Raw genomic sequence first — 20,662 nt, 5'->3', positions numbered from 1 at the left:
GTATGGTTCTAGATTCATATCAATTTATATGTGTCTACTTGTTTTGTACATAGGAGCATATGTGTATTCTTAGTGGGTTTCTTTACTGTTGGAATGTGTCATCTGTGAATTAGTTTATATATGTGTATGTGCATATGTATATATAGAAAAACTTAATAAATAAGATGCCAAAATTCAGAATTCATGGGGCTGGATGAGAATTATACGTTTGTGGTAGCTGGTGACATTGTAATAGGTAAAAACCCTTTCTGAAGCCGAAGTTTATTTTATGCACCTGTTACACTAAACATTTTACTCACGTTTATCTTACTTAACTCCCCAACAAACTCTGTAAATGAGATTTTTGTTTTCCTTACTAACGGACACAGAAGCCGGGCACAGTGGCTCACACCTGTAATCCTAGCCACTCAGGAGGCTGAGATCTGAGGATCATGGTTCAAAGCCAGCCGGGCAAGAAAATCTATGATCTCCAATAAAAAAAAGTCTATTATCTCCAATAAACCAGTAGAAAACTGGAAGTGGTGCTGTGGCTCAAGTAGTAGAGTGCTCACCTTGAGCTGAAGAGCTGAGGGTAGCGCCCAGGCCCAGAGTTCCAGCCCCACGACAGACAGAGAAAAAAAAGGACACAGAAGCCTGCAGTTTCTTGCCAGGAGTGTTGGAGTCAGGTGTTAATCCAGACAGTCTGAGTCCAGAGCAAGTGCTTTCCACCCCTGTACTTAGTACTTTACTGTCCACAATGGCTCTGGAAAATCATAAGGAAGTATATCAAGTGTGAAAAGGGTTCATTTCATAACTGAACATGATACAGATAATCCTAATCCTCCTTTTTAAAAAAAGATCATATTAGTTGGCTTATATGAAAGAACTTTCTAAATTTACAAAGCACTGTATAACTAGAACGTGTAAATCAATAAAATATTTTTACTTGAAGCTTAGTTTCTTCATATAATAAATTCAGATACTTTAATGCTTTTTCTTCAAATCGCATCTGTAAAAGGCAAGCTTTAACAGTTTCAGTCAACATTTTGAATCTCTATAGCTTGATTTTGGTGTAGAATAGGTTGAAGAAAAGAATGAAAAACTGAGGAAATACTGCTTCTAATAAAAAATCTTCTCATTTCTATTTAAAAATGTTTTTAATTACTAGTATTATATTATTAGCACCATTTTCAAGGGCTATTTTAAAAGCAAGACTGCTGTTCACTACTTTTTAACATACAAACTTACATGTCTTTCCTCTTTAGGAACATCATCTTCAGCGGGCTATTTCCGCACAGCAGGTTTATGGCGAGAAGAGGGATAATATGGTTATACCTGTCCCAGAGGCAGAAAGTAATATTGCCTACTATGAATCCATATATCCTGGGGAATTTAAGATGCCAAAGCAGCTCATTCACATACAGCGTAAGTAATTATTTTTTTCATTTATTATGTAATTTGTTGAAGAGCATCAGTTTGAGAATTCTTAGAGCTAGTCTTCAACTTCTAAAATGGTATTTGGGCCAGGTGCTGGTGGATCACACCTGTAATCCTGACTACTCAAGGGGCTGAGATACAAGGAAGGAGGTTCAAAGCCAGTATAGACAAGAAAGTCAGTGAGACTCTTATCTCCAATTCCACCAAAAAGCTGGAAGTGGAACTGTGGCTCAAGTGGTAGAGCCTTTAGCAAAAAACACTCAGGACAGCATCCATATGTGTCAGGTCCTGAGTACAAGCCCAGGACTGGCAAAAATAAATTAAATTACATTTTTTTAAAAAGATAGTATTTGAGATATTTTTCTGACATAAAAGACAACAGTTAACTTCATGGATTTTTTCATTTCATTCCAGCATGGGATCTTTATACAGGCAGGGTAAAGAATATGACTTAGTGAGGAGGAGGTTAGGAGGATAGTAAAGAGTAATAGGTGAATATGATCCAAGTATGTTATATACATGTATGGAAATAGACAATGAAATCTCTTATTTTACACAGCCAACTTAAGCTAATAAAAAAGAAGACACCAGAAAAAAAAATAAAAGTTCAATTTGAATGCTGGAAATAAAAACAAAAAAAGTGTCAGAATAGAAAGTTTTTTTTAATAATTCAAGGAACTTTGATATCACTTGGGAGTCATAAAACTTTCCCTGCAAAAAGGAATAGATAAAATAGTATGTTTGTGGGCTCATTCATTTTCTGTCACACTAATCTCCACTATTGTGTAAAGGCTGCTATGTAGAATACATAAATGATATACATAACTGTGTTTTGGTAAAACTTAATTGACAAAACTTGGTGGCAGCCATAGGTTTTTGGTCTATCTAGAGCAAGATGCTAATGTTTGACCTGGATTGGCAATACACATCAATAATATCAGCACTCAGAGGGCAGAGGCACCCAGATGCTGGTGGCTCAAGCCTTCAATCCTAGCTACTCAGTAGGCTGAGCTGCCTGGATTACAGTTTGAAACCAGCCCAGGCAGACACTTTCTCCAGTTAACCACCAGGAAGAAAAAAGCCAGAAGTGGAGCTGTGTGTGGCTCAAATGATAGAGCACCAGCCTTTAGCAAAAATAAAGCAAAGGGACAATGCCTAGAACCTAAGTTCAAGCCCCAGGATCAGCACTCACTTAGGCAGTGAGTTAATTGTTTAATAAAAGTTGGTATGTTAAAATTCCTGCGGCTTTCATTGTTGACTTGTTGATCTTTATGATCAAGAGATTATTGTAGGGGCTCATCTAATGCTTTTTCAGCAAAATATAAATCTTATTTTGTTTTCATTGATCCTTGTAAGCACCTTCTAAAATTAGTTTTAACTAATTCCTAACTCATTTAACTTGTTTTTTGAATATCACATAACCAGTTTAACTCATTTATAATACCAAGGCAAAGTGGCTCAAATCTGTAATACTAACTACTTGGGAGGCAGAAATCAGGGGATCATACTTAAGAGGCCAGCTTGGTCCTAAAAGTTGTTATACTCCACCTTAACTAATAGTTGCGTAGATCCCTAGCATAGAGCAAAATCCTACCTCAAAAATAACCTAGGCATCCAGGTGCCAGTGGCTCACACCTGTAATTTTAGCTGCTCTTCTGAGATCTGAGGATTGCTGTTCAAAGCCAGAACAGGCAGGAAAGCCCTTGAGACTCATCTCCAATTAATTACAAGAAAACTGCAAGTGGCACTGTGACTCAAGTGATAGAGCGCTTGCCTTAAGCTTCTGAAGATGCTGAGGGACAGCGCCCAGGCCCAGAGTTCAAGCCCCATGACCAACAAAACAAAGCAAACAAACAAAAAAAACCCCAGGAATTGAAGGTGTGGCTCAAGTGGTAGAGTGCCAGCTTTGAGTGGAAAATCTGAGTGAGAACATGATGCCCTGAGTTCAAGCTCCATTACCAAAACCAGTGATATGTTTGCATACTTGAGTTTGAATACATTTAAGACATAGAGTATGGTGCCACACCCCAGCTGAAAAAGGCTATCACTGGAACCCAGAAGTTTCTTCTAGCTTAGGCAACATAGCAAGACCTGTCTGAAAACAATAAAAAGTGAATCTAAAAAAGAACCCTAAATTCTGATGTGATTATTATTTCAGGGGTAGAAGATGTAGTTTAGTGGTAGGTGATTTATGAGTTCAATTCCCAGCAACAAAAGAAAAGAGACAGATGGAGAGATTCTAAATAAATTTAATAGATATTAGGACCTAAAAAGTTATTTTCAACTAGGTGCTAGTGGCTCATGCCTGTAACCCTACCTAGCTACTAAGGAGGCTAATTTCTGAGGATCAAGATTTGAAGCCAGCCTAGGCAGGAAAGTCTGTGAAACTCTTATCTCCAATTGACCATCACCACCTCCCTCCCCCCCCCACAAATAAATAAATCAAATAAACTGAAGTGGAGCAGTGGTTCAAGTGATAAAAGTGCTAACCTTGAGGAAAAAAATTCAGAGCCAGCACCTAAACCCTGAGTTCATGGACTACAATAAATAAACAAATAAATCTCCACCAGGAAATGTATACTCTGGAGTATTTAACAAGAAGTATGGCCATTATTCATAGAATTTACTCTTGATGCTTAAACAATGAATAATAAGTATGTTTGTGTAATAAGAGTTTGTATAATAACACATGCAAGTGTGAAGACAATAGAACTCTTAACACAATATGAATTCAAAAAGTATGCACTGTGCTAGGAATGTGGCTTAGTGGTAGAGTGTTTGCCTAGCATGCATGAAGCCCTGGGTTTGATTCCTCATTACCACATAAACAGAAAAAGCTGGAAGTGGCGTTGTGGCTCAAAGTGGTTGGGTTCTGGCCTTGAGCAAAACGAAGCTCAGGGACCTGCCCAGACCTTGAGTTCAAGCTCCAGAGCTGACCCAGGGGGAGATAAAAAGGTATACAGGTATTCTCAATACTGTTTTTATCTCACACAGGGTGTAGAAGTTCAGACTTTTTAATTTAGAAGGTTTTATTCCTAATTGATATTTTATGGAAAATAACTTTTTCTTATCTTTATGCCCTGATTCTGAAAGATTACATATCCTCCTTTGCCTCCCTCCACATCCATTGTATTACAGAAATTATGGTAGTGTTTCTGACAGAACTTCATATATATATATAGATATAGATATATGTACACAAATATATAATATATAAGGGATATTATGAGAATTCCAAATCATGTACTCTACCTCAATACATTCTAGAAATGAATATACACTCTCTTTTCTCAACATAAAGAGGTTGAAGAATTGAATGATCTACTAGCCAGTCAGCCTTTGGTTTTTAGATCTGAGCCAAAGTTGTCAAATACCACTTTTAGTAAATATTAAAAGTCTACCCTACTGCTCTGAACTTATTTTGTGAGCTTTATAAATCATTTAGAATTAGTGTTTCTGCCGAAACTGGTCCAAGAAATTGCTCCTCAGTCTTAAATGATGTACCTTCCTTTCTGTCAGGGATTATATTCTGTGCTATTTACTAAGCCCAAATACCCTATCACTAATGCTTGCACTTTTCAAATTATATTAGATGTTATGGACACACTCTTTTATACAGACATTTACCTTTAGCCATAGTGCCATTTGTTACATAAACATTTATATGGGGCTGGGAAGGTGGCTCAGTGGTAGAGTGCTTGCCTTGCATGCATGAGGCCCTGGGTTCAATTCCTCAGCACCACATAAGCAGAAAAGGCCGGAAGTGGCACTGTGGCTCAAGTGGTAGAGTGCTAGCCTTGAGCTGAAGAGCTGAGGGACAGCGCCCAGGCCCAGAGTTCTGGCCCCAGAACTGGCCAAAAAAAAAAAAAAAAAAAAAATATATATATATATATATATATATATATGTATATTTAAGTTCAACTTGTATTTCTAGACTCTTTAATACAGTACTCCCTGCTTATCTGTGATTTCATTCATCTGTGGTCAATCAAAATCTGAAAATATTAAATGGGAAATTCTGTATATAAATAGACCCCAAGTTTTTTTCTTTAAAAAAATTTAAATTGTTATTATAGAAGTGATATACAGAAGGATTACAGTTACATATGTCAGGTAATGAGTACATTTTTTTGGACAATGTCACTACTTCCCTTGCTCTCTCCAGTTTTCCCCTTGTGTCCCCACCCACAAGTTGTATAGTTGGTTTTCAACATAGTGTCTAGTAAGTACCACTACTCCATTTGTTCACCCCTTTTCCTCTATGTCTGTGCACCTCTTTTACCATCCTAAAGGTAGATAAAAGAACAAACAAGACAAAAAGAAAACAAAAACAGCAATGAAGAAAAAAAACCTCTTGTTTCCATTTCCTAGAGTTCATTTTGATAAATACTTTATTTCATATGATCAGATGCACATAGGCATTGTGCTTTTGTGTTCCTCTCCTAAGAATAATCTCCTTTCAGACCCTAAATTTTAAGTTACAGTTCAGCCTGCCTAGAACATGAATTGACGCATTCATTAGTCTCATAGCCATCTATGTTACTAGATTGACTGTTACTACATTATGGTGCTTGTGTTCAAGTACCCTTACTTTACTTAATAAGACCTCAAAGAATAAGAGTAGTGATGCTGGCAATTCAGATATTTCCAAAGTACTTCCTTCCATGAAAGGATCAAAGTTCTTGGCTTATGGAAGGAAAGATTCATATACTGAGATTGTTAAAATGTACAGGTCTTACATCTGTGAAGAAGGAAAAAAATCCATGCCAGTTTTATTCTGGCACCTTAATTGCAAACATGAGAACTACAGTGCCTATTGAGTACTGAGTAAAGATGGGAAAGTCATTAGGTTACAAGGTTTGGCATTGACTACAATCTCAGGCATCTAGAGATCATCTTCTAGGGGATACCATAGTTTGTACCACTTTATATGACAGTTCTTTTCTTATATGTGTGTATCACATACAATAGTTGTTCCCTCCCTCACCCTATTCCTTCCTCTAGCAGCAAGTTAGTTGAACTCTAGAACTCTGACCTGAGGCTTGCTAGTAAAAGTGCTCTGCCACTTGAGTGAGTACTTTTTTCTGTAACTATAGGAGTCTCACAGACTTTCATGCCTGGGCTGACTTCAAACTGTAGTCCTTAGGAATTAGCCCCCTTTGTAGCTATTGCCCATTGTATCACCATTGCCCAGCTGGGTCTTGTGTTTTTGCCCAGGATTGGCCTCAGACTGTAATCCTCTCTCATGGATGCGTTACAGGTGTGAACCTCCACTGCCTATCTTGTTTGTTGAGATAGGGTCATACACCCCTGAACAGACCTCAAATCATAATCCTCCTAATCTTTGCCTCTTGAGTAGCTGTATTGCAGGTATAAACCTACACACTCAGCCTAGTATGTGTGTGTGGTTTACTGGGGAATCTAACCCAAAGCCTTCTAATGTTGAGCATTCCACTAATAAACTGGACCCCAACATGTATTTTATTTTAGTTGTACATACTTACGGGTTTTTCTCTATCGGAATGTTTTAGAGGCATCTTCTACAGTGTGGTAATTATTGAACAATAATTGGCTACCTCAGTCTCAATCAGTTAACAGAAGATGTGACTCATTTTCTATTTTTCATTAGATTCTGCTTTCTGCTTTAAATGTATTCCATAACGGTCAGAAAGTCTGAGGCAATAGTTCTGTTTCTAGAACTGCAGTAAACATTTTTACTTCTTATCAGCTGAGGCTGAGCTCAGTAGGAAACTGCATGTTCAGCCAATGCTAAATTATACTTAAGATCATTGACTGTGTTTAGATGAAATCCTGAAGCAGATGCCTAATGATAGCTTTACTCTAGAAATTTAATATTCTATATCTAAACAGATATCCTTATTTATTATATTGACTTCTTTTTTCTCTGTGTGCTGGTACTGTAGCTTGAACTCAGGGCCTAACACTCATTCAGCATTTTCACTTATGGCTGGCATTATTCTACCGCACCTTCAGTTCCATAATATCTTCATATGCAAGATTTAGATGTGTTTGCCCTGAGAAGAAAATCCTGTTAGAAGGACACTGAGCTCCCTGATTTGTATGATGGATCCCTCCTTCCCAGTCTTGCTTTACTTCCCTGGTATCCTAGATGTTAGGCAAGATTGTTTCACATTTGTGCATAACTAAGCTTTGTAATTGTAATGTAATTTGATCTAAATAAATATAAATTTTACATTGGAGGAGGCCAGAGTGTAATATATAAATAGAACCTTAAGAAAGTAGAACAGTGGTCTCCTGTGTGGCCTGGACCACACAATCTACCTATTTACCATTCTCAAGTATCTAGGATGACAGACACATGCCACCATATCCAGCTTTTGTTGATTGAGTTAGGAATCTTGCAGACTTTTTTCTGAGTTAATCTCAAAGTGTGATCCTCCTCCTAACTAACTGGGGCTGTAGGTGTGAGCTACAATACCCAGCCACTTACTTTAATTAGGAATGTTACAGAAATTAAATTGGCTAAGATGGAAAATAAAACAATAGAATTATATAGTAATTCTGCAAATACTTGTTGGATTCCTCTGAGTTGGTTCCCATGTTAAGCTTGAAGCAAAAATGTCTTATATTTATCATAAACTTCAATAATGAATGGCTACTTGGTTGGTTGGTTGGTTTCAGATTTTTCCCTCCATTGATATAAATGCTCATTACATTCAAGCAGAGGTGGCATACAAGAGGAAACATGTTGCTCTCCATTTGGAGGTACAAAGTTAAATAAGAAGACATGTGTTTAGACACAGGTGGGCCCAGTACTGGCACCAAAAAATGTGGGGGGCGGTGTATATACTGCTTGTATGTGTGTGTGTGTGTGTTTGTGTGTGTGTGCCTGTCCTCAAAGGGATGAGTCACATTCTAATAGTGGAAGACATGCTTAATAACTAGATTGTAAGTATGTATAAAAGGTAGTAGGAAGCTGGGCACTGGTGGCTCTCGCATGTAATCCTAGCTATTCAGGAGGCTGAGATATGAAGATCACAGTTCAAAGCCAGCCATGAGACTCTGATGTCCAATTAACCATCAGAAAACTGGAAGTGGCACTGTGGTTTAAGTGGTAGAGCACTCGCCTTGAGCTGAATGGCTGAGGGACAGCATCCAGGCCCAGAGTTCAAGTCCCACAAGTGATAAAAAAAAAAAAAGTAGTAGGAAATAAGTGATCTAGGACAGAATTTTTTTTTAATATTTGTGACACGGGCTTTAGGTATCATGTTTGAATTTCTCATAATTCATGCCCCATTTTTCTGAGAAAGCTCGTAATTTCTAAAAAAGGAAAAGAGGACAGGAACCACTGATGTTAGACTGAGTATTGAAAAGATTAAAGTGTGATTTGCTTTTTTGGTAGGTGAACAGAAAATAGCTAATGTAAAGAAAGGCCTGAAGTCATGAAGTAGCATGCTGTGTGACATAGTTGGTGACACTAGACACTCTAGGTAAAAAGGCTCCACTATTCTAAGCATTTGGGCTCTAAGGTTAGTAGAAAGACTTGACTTGCGCCAAAGGAAAGAAAAGATAGACAAGTTTTGATATCAAGAGATTTGATGTTTTCTTAATATCGTTATCAGCATAGCTTAATTTTGATAAAATATAGAGTGACATTTGGTAATATCAACTGGTAATTCTTGATAGCCTAAGAAATAAATCTCCACTTTTATCACTGTGACAAGTGACTCATGGGAAACAAACCTCTGCAGAATGCACTCCCTGAGTGATCACTGTCACTGCTATTGGTGGTGCATTTAATAGCATCAGCTTTAACTACCAATCTCTAAGCTTTTGGTGAAATAGTTTCATTATTTATAAGATAGGACTTTAAGATTCTAGAAAAAAATTGTGCCTAAAAGATCTTTTGTATATGAAATTGGTGATGTGTTTTATTTTAACTACAAAAGTGGCACTTCACATGATTCAACCTGATGCATTTAGTAACCCTTTTATGTTCTTAATAATATGCTTCTAGTTTATTTGTCTTTAGGGGCTGAGCTTGGGGGTATCCCATTGTTAGATTTTACTGCTTTTATCTATTTTCATAGTCAAGATAATCTTCCTCTGATGTTAAATGTGGAAGACATATCAGTAAGCTTAGACTGTTTGTAACATTTCCTTAGGAAACTAGGTTTTGCTTTTATTCAGACATCTGGAGAAGTTTTTGTCAGTGAATTCATAGTAAATGATTGCTTATGGTTTCTTCTGTCAGCTTTTAGTTTGGATGCTGAACAGCCTGATTATGATTTGGATTCCGAGGATGAAGTATTTGTGAATAAACTGAAAAAGAAAATGGACATCTGCCCATTACAATTTGAGGAGATGATTGACCGTCTAGAAAAAGGAAGTGGTCAGCAGGTACAATTCCATTTATGTATAAGTATGCATGTTCATATTTTGTACAAAAGTCTATATTATATAAAAACAGTGTTGAGAAGGGCTATAAGCAAATAGGCTTTGCAGTTAGAAAGCATGAATTTACATCTCATCTCACATTAACCTGTGTAATCTTGAGTAATATATTTTAAAATTTCTGTGTGCCTTTATTTGCACAGCTGTCAAACAGATATGATAAGCATCATAGGATTATTATGAGAAGTCAAATACTGTGTACTGTGTATAAAATATATTGTATCAAAGTGTAATGTAAACACTTTTATGAAAGTAACACAATGGTTTTGTATTTAGCCAGTCAGTCTGCAGGAAGCCAAACTACTGCTAAAAGAAGATGATGAATTAATTAGAGAAGTTTATGAATACTGGATTAAAAAGAGAAAAAACTGTCGAGGGCCATCTCTTATCCCATCAGTCAAACAGGAGAAGAGAGATGGTTCCAGCACAAATGATCCTTATGTGGCTTTTAGAAGGCGTACTGAAAAAATGCAAACTCGGAAAGTAAGTGAACTTTGAAAAACCATTTTCTATAAGAAAAATTACTATAAAATAATGAAATGATTGTAATCATTTACTATCCTAATTCTATAATTTGTGTTTACATAGTACTTTTAAATGATAATGAAAAATATCTATTTAAAAAGCAACTATATTTTCAGAATCGCAAAAATGATGAAGCCTCTTATGAAAAAATGCTTAAACTGCGTCGCGATCTAAGTCGGGCTGTAACTATTCTAGAGATGATAAAAAGAAGAGAAAAGAGTAAAAGGGAACTATTGCATTTAACACTGGAAATTATGGAAAAGAGGTAATGTATTTTGTTTACATTGCATTTTATTTTGCAGTACTGGAATTTGAACTCAAGCCTTTGCATCTACTAGGCATGTGCTCTACCACTTGAGCCACACCCATGCCCCATATTTTTATGGTATTAGGGAGTATGGTTCTAATAACATTTTGCATAGAATTAATTTCCTAAGCAGTTACATAATTTATGGAAACACCTTTTCTTAGGTATAATTAGTACTGATTTAAATATATAATAGATATTTATACTTTGTTTAATTTTACATGTATTCTGTCTAATCTTTAAAGTGACAGTAAAATGTATCAGGTATTTTCATTTCAAAATCTTCTGCTTCTGTTCGTATTTGCGTTGTGCAAAAGTCTGTGTGAGAGAGAAAGCATTTGTCAATTCTAAAATTTTGGTTATATTCACTTGATATTACTTACTCTTTACATATATTGAATACAGATTCTTTTATTGCTTCTTGGGATTGAATGCAGGGCATTGCACATGCTAGGAAGGTTGCTCTACAACTGAGCCAAATGCCTATTCCCAAAGGCCCCAGATTAACCATTTAAATACACAATGAAAGCTTCAAGCCTCACTGTCCTACTTCTTAGTCCCTATCCCCAAGGAAAATCAGTCCATTTTTGTCTTTCGCCTGATCTTAGGGTTTGATCTAAGAGCCTTGAGTTCTATTATTTGAGCTGTGCCCTTTTTGCTTTAGTTAACTCACCCCTCTACACACATATGGGTATCTATGCACATACAGGGTAACTGCAAGTTGATAGATATGTTAGCTCAGTGTACATATGTACATTTTGTACTTTGAATATGTGCAGTTTAAACTTTTTTTTCTTCTAATTTTAGGTATAATTTGGGTGACTACAGCGGTGAGATCATGTCTGAGGTTATGGCACAGAGACAGACAGTGAAGCCTACTTATGCCATCCCCATCGTCCCCATCACAACTAGCAGTCAATTCAAGCATCAGGAAGCGATGGATGTGAAGGAATTCAAAGTTAATAAGGTGATGAGTGTGAAAATAGTATCTGACAGTGCGGTTATGTTTTATCATTAGAATGAAGTAAGAAGGAAAAATACACGTAAACTCTACCATGGACTGTGCTTCAAGCTAATGATTATAGTATGTTATAAAGAAAAGCAGAAACTTTGTAATTAAATTTTATATTTGCTTCTGTTATCTCTTTTAAAAGGGAAGGTTTTGTTACTAATATGAGGAGTATTTTACTAGTATACAAGTATTGAGTGTAAACTAAATTGGGTGCCTGATGCCAGTTGTTCTTGCTGGTAATTCTACCTACTCAAGAGGCTGAGGGGCTGGGAAGGTGGCTCAGTGGTAGAGCGCTTGCCTTGCATGCATGAGGCCCTGGGTTCGATTCCTCAGCACCTCATAAGCAAAAAGAAAAAAGCCGGAAGTGGTGCTGTGGCTCAGGTGGTAAGGCGCTAGCCTTGAGCAGAAGAGTTAAGGGACAGCACCCAGGCCCAGAGTTCAGGCCCCAAAACCGGACTCCCCCCCACCCCAAAAAAAAAAACAACAAATAAGTGGCTGAGATCTGAGGATCATGGTTTGAAGCCAGCCTAGGCAGAAAAGTCTATGAGACTTGTCTCCAATTAACCACTGGAATACTGGAAGTGGAGCTGTGACTCAAAGTGGTAGAGCACTAGCCTTGAGAAGTACGCAGGGATAGAGAAAGCCCAGGCCCTGAGTTCAAGCCCATGACCAAAAAAAAAAAGAAAAAAAACAAGAAAAAAAAAACCTAAAAATGGAGAGAGATGAAATTCTTTCCTAGTTGGGTGACAGTGGCACATGATTATCACCCTAGCTGCTCAGGAGGCTGAGATCTGAGGATTGTGGTTTGAAGCCAGCCCAGGCAGGAAGGTCTATGAGACTCTTAACTCCAATAAACTACTCGGAAAAAGCCAGAAGTGGCATTACAGCTCACTTGTAGAGCACTAGCCATGACCCATAGGAGCTCAGGAACAGTGCCGAGTCCCTGAGTTCAAGCCCCAGTAGCAGTATCAAAAAGACAAAGAAAAGAAAAGAAAATTTCTTTCCTATAGTTTGTTTTGTCTTTATGAGCACATTTATATGTAAGTGGAATGAAAAATGAGAAGTAATTTAGATATTATTTTAGTAGTTTGTAATACAGACAGTGGTTTAGAATGGAAATATTTTGACAAATCAGTACTTAATCACATAGATCACAATTTGTGAAGAATAAAATTGGTAAGAAAAACTAAGAAAAATAAAGGATACAGTCAAGTGCACTTTCGTAAAAAATATGCATCTGGGGAAAGTGTTGTTTGTTTGTTTGTTTTTATTTTGGTGTGTGTAGCAAAATTAGGGTTTGAACCAGGGCGCTGAATTCACTCAACTTGCTATCTTGCTCAGCTGATGCTCTACCACTTGAGCCATGCCTCCATTCATGCTTTTGGTTGGTTATTTGGAAGATGGAGTTTCTTCAACTTTTCTGCCTATGTGGCCCTTAAACCAAGATATTTGAGTTGCTAGGGTTACAAGAATGAGCCACTAGCACTCAGCTGATATTTTGATTTCAAAATATGTTGAGGAGGTTGGTCAGGATAATAAAAGAGTTTCTCCTTGATAATACAGATGGTTGGGCTCACATTCCAATATATTCCTTTACTAATATAAGTATATCACACAGGCATATTTGTGTTTTATATTTAATCTGAATTTTGTGTTCTACATTGATAATTTACTACTCCTAAATATGCCCTTGCAATTTTTTTGGGTTTTTTGTTTTTGTTTTTGTTTTTTTTTGTTGTTGGTCATGGGACTTGAACTCTGGGCCTGGGTGCTGTCCCTCAGCTCTTCAGCTCAGGGCTAGCACTCTGCCACTTGAGCCACAGCGCCATTTCTGGTTTTTCTGGTGGTTTATTGGAGATACGAATCTCACAGACTTCCTTCGGGGGCTGGCTTTGTACTGTGATCCTCAGATTTCAGCCTCTTGAGTAACTAGGATTACAGGCATGAGCCATCTTGCCCAGCTTTCCCTTACAATTTAATAGCTTTCCTGATTTTAGCATTTTAAGTTTGTAGTCTCCCTGTCTGAGCCCTATGGGGCTTCAGAGATAAGTGTTGTTTTTCAGTTTTTATATTTTAAGTTTAAACTCTTAACCTATTTTGTACTTTTTTTTTTCTTTTTGTCAGTCATGGCTTTTGAACTTGGGGCCTGGGCACTGTCCCTGAGCTCTTTTGGTCAAGGCTAGCGTTCTACTACTTTGAGCCACAGCGCCACATACTTCCTAGCCTGGGCTGGCTTCAAACCATGATCCTCAGATCTCAGCCTCCTGAGGATCCTGTTCTATATTTTATTTATATGTGCCAAAACTGTGAGCACTTTAAATTCTTCCAAGTTAAGATAGGGTCATTTAATAAAATTCTGCGTTACTGACACCTGGCTATTCCAAACTTTTGAATAATGTTAAACTTTTTAATTATACTGAAGAAAAGTCATAGTTAAGAGAGTTGTCTTAAATTGGTGATGTAGCTGACATTGGTATTAACTTTCAAGTAATGTTCTTACTATGGTTACCATTCAAAACTGTGGAGAAATTATTAATCAATACTCTATAGCTTAATTGACTTTTCCCAGAAAATTGTAATGCTACAAACTATGTAAATTTATAAATTATGTAAGACCTAGTGTTTTTGCTATTATCGCTCCCTGAAAAATGTAACTTTTGTCTTTAATCTTTCCTACCTATTGCCCACTCATCAAATTCATCCTTCTTCTTGCCTGTGCCATCACCTAGCGTTATGTAACTAATGCATGCTTTTCATCAATTCCATCACTCTTGCATCTGAAGTTTTTACCTGAATTTTATTCTGGTATTTCCACTATTTAATGAATTCATATCTAAGCCTCTGAAACTGCTGAGTCCAGCATTCCAGAAAGCTTCATTTTTCAACAAGCAAATCCTTACTGTTTTATTTTTATTATGTCTCAGAATTATGTGTGATTCTATTTCTGGCAATGTTAATAATTATCTGTTCTTAATGCATATGCAATATGCAAATTTTGTTTTTTTTCCTGTTTTTTTCAATTGGAAGTCTTTATTTATTTATTTTGGTGGCAGTAATGCAGCTTGAACTCAAGGTCTTGTGCTCTCACCTGGCTTTTCACTCAAGGCTGGCAGTGACCTTTTTCTTAAATCCTGATTTGTTATTGCTTCAGAGTAAGGACTAGACATTCCTTTCCCCTCCCCCCCTCAAATTTTCCTAGAAGAATGAGAGGAGTCAGCGGTAAATACTAATTTCAGTTAGAGCACTTCAGAATCTAAATCTATTCTTTTAGTTTAATTAAAGCAAAATACTTTACAGGGCTGTGTTTTAGGTTGTAAGACATATTCATGCTTTTATAGAGGCCAGCTTCTTAAAGATTGTAAAAGTCTCTCTCTCTCTTGTGAATATAGCAATAAGCTTCTTTTAAAATTTTTCCCCAAAGCTGAAATTTGTAGGTCATGGTTTCTAATGAATAATTAATTTATATCTTTGTTGCAGCAAGATAAAAGTGATCTTATTCGACCGAAACGGAAATATGAAAAGAAGCCCAAAGTCTTGCCATCTTCTGCTGCTGCTCCTCCCCAACAGATGAGTCCTGCTGCACTGCCAGTCTTTAATGCTAAAGATTTAAATCAGTATGACTTTCCCAGTTCAGATGAAGAGCCGCTGTCCCAGGTAAACAGAAGACTGTCTGTGAATCCAGAAAAGCAATGGAGAAAGATGCATGTTTGACCTATTTCCTTTTCTTTCTTTAAAGGTTTTGTCTGGCTCTTCTGATGCTGAGGAAGAGAATGACCCTGATGGGTCTTTTGCTTTCCGTAGGAAAGCAGGATGTCAGTACCATGCTGTAAGTTTTAGATTTTCTTTGTAAGTAGCAAATGACATACTATTTGCCTTTGACTGACAAAAATAATTTGAGTTTCCTTTTTTTTTTAAAGCCTCACTTAGACCAAACTGGCAACTGGCCTTGGACTAGTCCTAAAGATGGAGGATTAGGGGATGTGCGATATCGATACTGCTTAACTACTCTCACTGTACCCCAAAGGTGTATTGGATTTGCACGAAGACGGGTTGGGCGCGGTGGAAGGTAAAGTCTTTCCAAATTATTAGCAAAGATATAGTTTCAACATTACGGGAATCAAATTTAAAGTTTAAAGTAAATACTAAACAGTCTTTCTAAATAGCCATTAGTTCCTGCTTGGTGTTTTTAACTGATTTGCTTAACTGTACTACATCTTTTACTTGATTCTTTCACTACTGTAGTTCACACACTAGTATATAATTTTACTGGGTCCTACATGGTTTTGCTTTTCCATTCCAAGACTAAAAAGCTCAAAAAATTATCAAGTGATAGGATTCTAAGAAAAGGGAATAAAGAAAACTATAAATCGTATTTGCACACATTATATTGTGTTATGAAGAGCATGCATGGAAAAACCATAATGAAACTCTTTGTCCAATTAATATATATTAAGAAAAAGTTCTAGGAGAAAAGATTGAAAAAACCAAGAACTGTCATATTTACTAATATAATGGGTTGTTTTAACTGTTCAGTAAGAAGATTCTATGCAGAAACCAGCCTTTGACATCTCAAGTGTGTCAGGATCTGATTGTTCTTCCTTTGTGTGATAGAACTCTTTCATATTCTAAGTGCCATTATGTGAGAAGTTGTTCATATAGGGAGTTGGAAACAATATGAAAAAGGAAGAAAAAAAAAACTTCACCAGAATTTGAGAGCCAAGAGCTGAAGTAATAAAATTTATACCTTTTAAAAATATTTACTTATGCTTTTCTTTAGGTTTTGAGGAGTTGGGGAAAGAAAGGAAAATTGTTCTGATATAATCTTTATATAGCTATTTAAATACACATTTTACATCTTCTTTTCCATAGGGTTTTACTGGACAGAGCTCATTCAGATTATGACAGTATGTTTCGCCATCTGGACTTGGAAACACTTTCCTCACCACAACATTCTCCAGTCAATCAGTTTGCCAATACCTCAGAAACAAATACCTCGGACAAATCTTGCTCTAAAGACCTCAGTCAGATACTAGTCAATATCAAATCATGTAGATGGCGGCATTTTAGGCCTCGGACACCATCCCTACATGACAGTGACAATGATGAACTCTCCAGTAGAAAGTTATATAGGAGTATAAACCAAACAGGAACAGCACAACCTGGGACCCAGACATGCAGTACCTCTACGCAAAGTAAAAGTAGCAGTGGTTCAGCACACTTTGGTATGTTTGTGTGTTATGTACATTTCTATAGAATTGTTGCATTTGTTTTTATTTGCAATATGAAGATTGTACCTAGAACCTCTTGCTTGTTAGGTAAATGTTGTACCATTTGAAGAACACCCCTTGCCCTTTTGTTTTTTAGATAGGGTCTTACTAACTTTGCTTGTTTTGGCTTTGAACTTGTGATCCTTCTGCCTCCACTTCCTGATTTACTGAGGTTACAGACACACCCAGCTCAACTTTTTTTTTTTTGAGTATGTAGTCTTATATTCATAGACAAAAATACTATTTTATTTGAATCCTATTCAGTAATCCTGGTGCCATTATTGCATGTATATATATTTACTTAAACATACCTCCAAAGGAAGGTAGTTTGTTACTTACTTTTTTAATGTGTGACATTTGTTTCCTGGGAGCAGCTTATAAACCATAATATTATCAGTTATATTTGGAATAATATGCTTCAATACTTATCTGGTCTGTTTAAATAAACTTAAGAGACCAGCAAGGCAATTGGTATGCATAACTTATATGCTGACATAGTAATTTAGAATAACTTGTGAGAGAAACTGAATTTTTCAGAAAAAAATATTTTAAGATTTAAATATTTTTGGAAACATTCTCATATCTACTTTATTATTATGCCTATGTTGTGAAGTGTATGTAAAATACAAATGTTCTCTACTTAATATATTCCAACAATCTTAGCTTTCTATTTTAAAGCATAAGCCTGCATTGAGAGGCACATAAGATTATAAAAATTCATCATTGAAATTATTTTACTATAAGTTTTTTCAAGTAATTTAAATTCAGAATTTGGAATTACGAATAAAGCTATTTGTCTTCTTTCCCTAACCATCTGTTAAGATTACTACTCTACGGCCTTACAAAAACTGCTACTGTTCTTAAGGGCTTCCAGTGCTTCATAAACTAATTTACTTGGTCATTAGAAAAAATTACTTCTTTGAAATGGAAGCCATTCAGTTCATAAAAAAGCTTATCACATTTCAGAAAATAAGCATATTTTATAATTCCATTAATGTTAATTTTTTTAAATCACCAAAGGCCCGTTTCTCTCTACTGTATAGTCTTTTTTTTTTTTTTTTAATGCCAGAACTAGGATTTGGACTCAGTGCCTTGTGATCTTGATTGGTTTTCTATCACAGCTGGGGCTTTACCACTTGAGCCATGACTCCATTCCCAGCTTTTTTGTTTTAACTGGTTAAAGATAAAGAGTCTCTCACATTTATCTGGTTACAAACCTCAGTCCTCAGATCTCAACCTCCCGAGTAGCTACAATTATAGATAGAGCCACAAGCACGGAACTTTGCTGTGTAGCTTTAAAAATCAAAATGAACAACTTTTCGATATGAAGGCTTATATACAATGTGAAAGTAGAGATATTAAACATGAAAATTTGTAGTAACTTTCCCTAAATAAGCTTTTTTTTAAAGTAGCTATATTCCATCAATTAACATCTTCTCTATCTTCCAAAATTGAGAAGTTGAAGTGTGAGCTATCAAGGATTTCATTATGATCAATCTTTTATGTAAATTATTTGGATCTACTATTTAAAAGATACATCAGTATCAGTTGAAAAACTTCCTTTGTTTGCCAAAGATAATTAAATGTGGAACATTGCCAAAAATTAGCTTAATAAAAAACAAAAACAAAAAACTTCACCAGGTGCCAGTGGTTCATGCAAATAATCCCAGTTACTCAGCAGGCTGAGATCTGAGGATTGCGGTTCATAGCCAGCCTGGACAGGAAAGTTCCTAAAACTCTTGTCTCCAATTAACTACCAGAAAATTGGAAGTGGAGCTGTGGCTCAGAGTGGTAGAGCACTAGCCTTGAGCTAAAGAGCTCAGGAACAGCACCCAGGCCCAGAGTTGAAGCCCCACAACTCCCCCCCCCCCTCCAAAAAAAAATCTTTAGTAGTCTTGTAATTTTTCTTTATAATAATTTCCCTTCCTGAGATATTATGTAACTTTTTTAAAGTCTGGGTTTATATATTTTTTCCTGTTGTACTTGTTTTTAATTAAACTTTGTTAGACTTTCTGTATCTAGAGAATAGATGACTACAAAGATAGAGTAATGCTATTGATTCTTTCATATTGTGAATATTTTAGAGACCTAAAGCTTTTCTGTGTAAATAAATTACAGTAGTTATATCAGATGTGCATTTAGTGTACATTAATTCATCTGCTAGGCCTCTGGGGTGGGGGTAAGAGAAAGCTTAGCTGTTACATTATTTGAGATTCTGAATGCAGTTCTCCTGAGAGAGAACGTGTTCTCCAGAGTGAACCTAGATGGGAAGAATGAATCTTTTCACTATTCTTTCAGTGTCCCTGTCTACTTTCCCGCTTCTTTCATAGGTTAAACATCTCAATCATTGTAATTGTAGTTTTAAAAATAAATTCTGTGGATTCAGCTTGGTCCCCAGGATGCAAAACAAACTTCTTTATCTGGTCCTTCGACCAAAGGAACCCTGATGTGCTTGTACCATAGGAAATACTGCTTGTGTTGAGATTGTCGAAGAGAAGAGATTCCTAAATATTTGACCTTAACTGACTTGTGTTAAATACCAGTCATTGATATACTTCCTTGCTGATTAAGTCAAATACAATGATTATAAATTAGCCATTACTTGATTATTTATTATAAATATTAAAATTTATATTTTAAAGAGACACAATGCCCTTTTCTAAGTAATCATCTATGAGGTTTTATTTATCTGCTCTCATTTTTAAATAGAAATTCAACATGAAAATATCAGAAATAGTTTGAGTTGCCCAAAACCTTTTTACCTCCTGCTTCCCAGTCTTGACCATTTTGCAAAGTTGTGAAACCACCATGGTATCCTGAGATTGGGTAACCTCTGCAGGCAAATGCTATTGAGTAGTTAGACCTTTGCATACTGAGAAGTAGAATAACACTGTTGGAAAACTGAGAAGACATATATTTATAATTTCTGACATTAGGTTAGATTATTTTTAATGATCATTACCAAATATATGATTAACTATTGGATAGTTTCCAAATCATGTTCTAGTTTTTTGTGGTTTATTTTTAAATCTATAATAATACCTTTGAAGATTTTGAATTTGTTCTTTGAGTACCCATTTTTTTGTGGGTTTGAGTTGGAAAGGTACCAAACAACAGAGTTATTGTCTTTCTTTGGAATTAGAAAGGCTATTTTTTTTTTTCCTGGTTCTGAGGCTTGAACTCAGTGCTTAGCTTCTGTCCCTAAGCCTCTTTGTACTCAAGGCTAGCTAGCACAGCCACAATGCTACCTCCAGCTTTTACTTATTAGTTTATTGGAGAAAAGAATCTCAGACACTTTCCTGCCTGGGCTGGCTTTGAACCATGGTGCTCAGATCTTGGCCTCCTGAGTAGCTAGTACTACAGGCACGAGCTACTAGCTCCCAACTTATAAAGGATTGTTGTATAAGTGTACTTAATGTAATTCAGAAACACTAGAAAGCAAAATGATTTTTTAAAACACTGATATGTTTGGGATTTTAATCCCTAATTTCCAATAATAGTTTCATAAGCATTATACTTGTAAGCTCATCTGTCTAGGGGGCTGGGAAGGTGGCTCAGTGGCAGAGCACTTGCCTTGCATGCCTGAGGCCCTGGGTTCGATTCCTCAGCACCACATAAGCAAAAAGAAAAAAAGCCGGAAGTGGCGCTGTGGCTCAAGTGGTAGAGCGCTAGCCTTGAGCTGAAGAGCTGAGGGACAGC

General features: G+C 36.4%; 1 protein-coding gene across 4 annotated transcripts in view; it reads left to right on the top strand.

The window, feature by feature from the left end:
* Window positions 1-20,662, top strand: part of Epc1 (enhancer of polycomb homolog 1 (Drosophila)) — a 96,765-nt gene that overhangs the window by 64,904 nt on the left and 11,199 nt on the right. For all 4 annotated transcript variants that reach the window (XM_013014700.1, XM_013014698.1, XM_013014697.1 and 1 more), the window contains exons 2-10: window positions 1,245-1,404; window positions 9,653-9,798; window positions 10,129-10,335; window positions 10,494-10,642; window positions 11,492-11,651; window positions 15,174-15,350; window positions 15,433-15,522; window positions 15,614-15,762; window positions 16,566-16,918. In XM_013014700.1, the coding sequence (XP_012870154.1) occupies window positions 1,245-1,404; window positions 9,653-9,798; window positions 10,129-10,335; window positions 10,494-10,642; window positions 11,492-11,651; window positions 15,174-15,350; window positions 15,433-15,522; window positions 15,614-15,762; window positions 16,566-16,918 (1,591 nt within the window). The remainder of the gene's footprint in view (window positions 1-1,244; window positions 1,405-9,652; window positions 9,799-10,128; window positions 10,336-10,493; window positions 10,643-11,491; window positions 11,652-15,173; window positions 15,351-15,432; window positions 15,523-15,613; window positions 15,763-16,565; window positions 16,919-20,662) is intronic.

The sequence above is a fragment of the Dipodomys ordii genome, unplaced genomic scaffold (assembly GCF_000151885.1).
Source record: "Dipodomys ordii isolate 6190 unplaced genomic scaffold, Dord_2.0 Scaffold24, whole genome shotgun sequence".
NCBI lineage: Eukaryota > Metazoa > Chordata > Mammalia > Rodentia > Heteromyidae > Dipodomys > Dipodomys ordii.
Note: the sequence above shows the minus strand (reverse complement) of the source record. Positions and strands in the feature narration are given on the sequence as shown.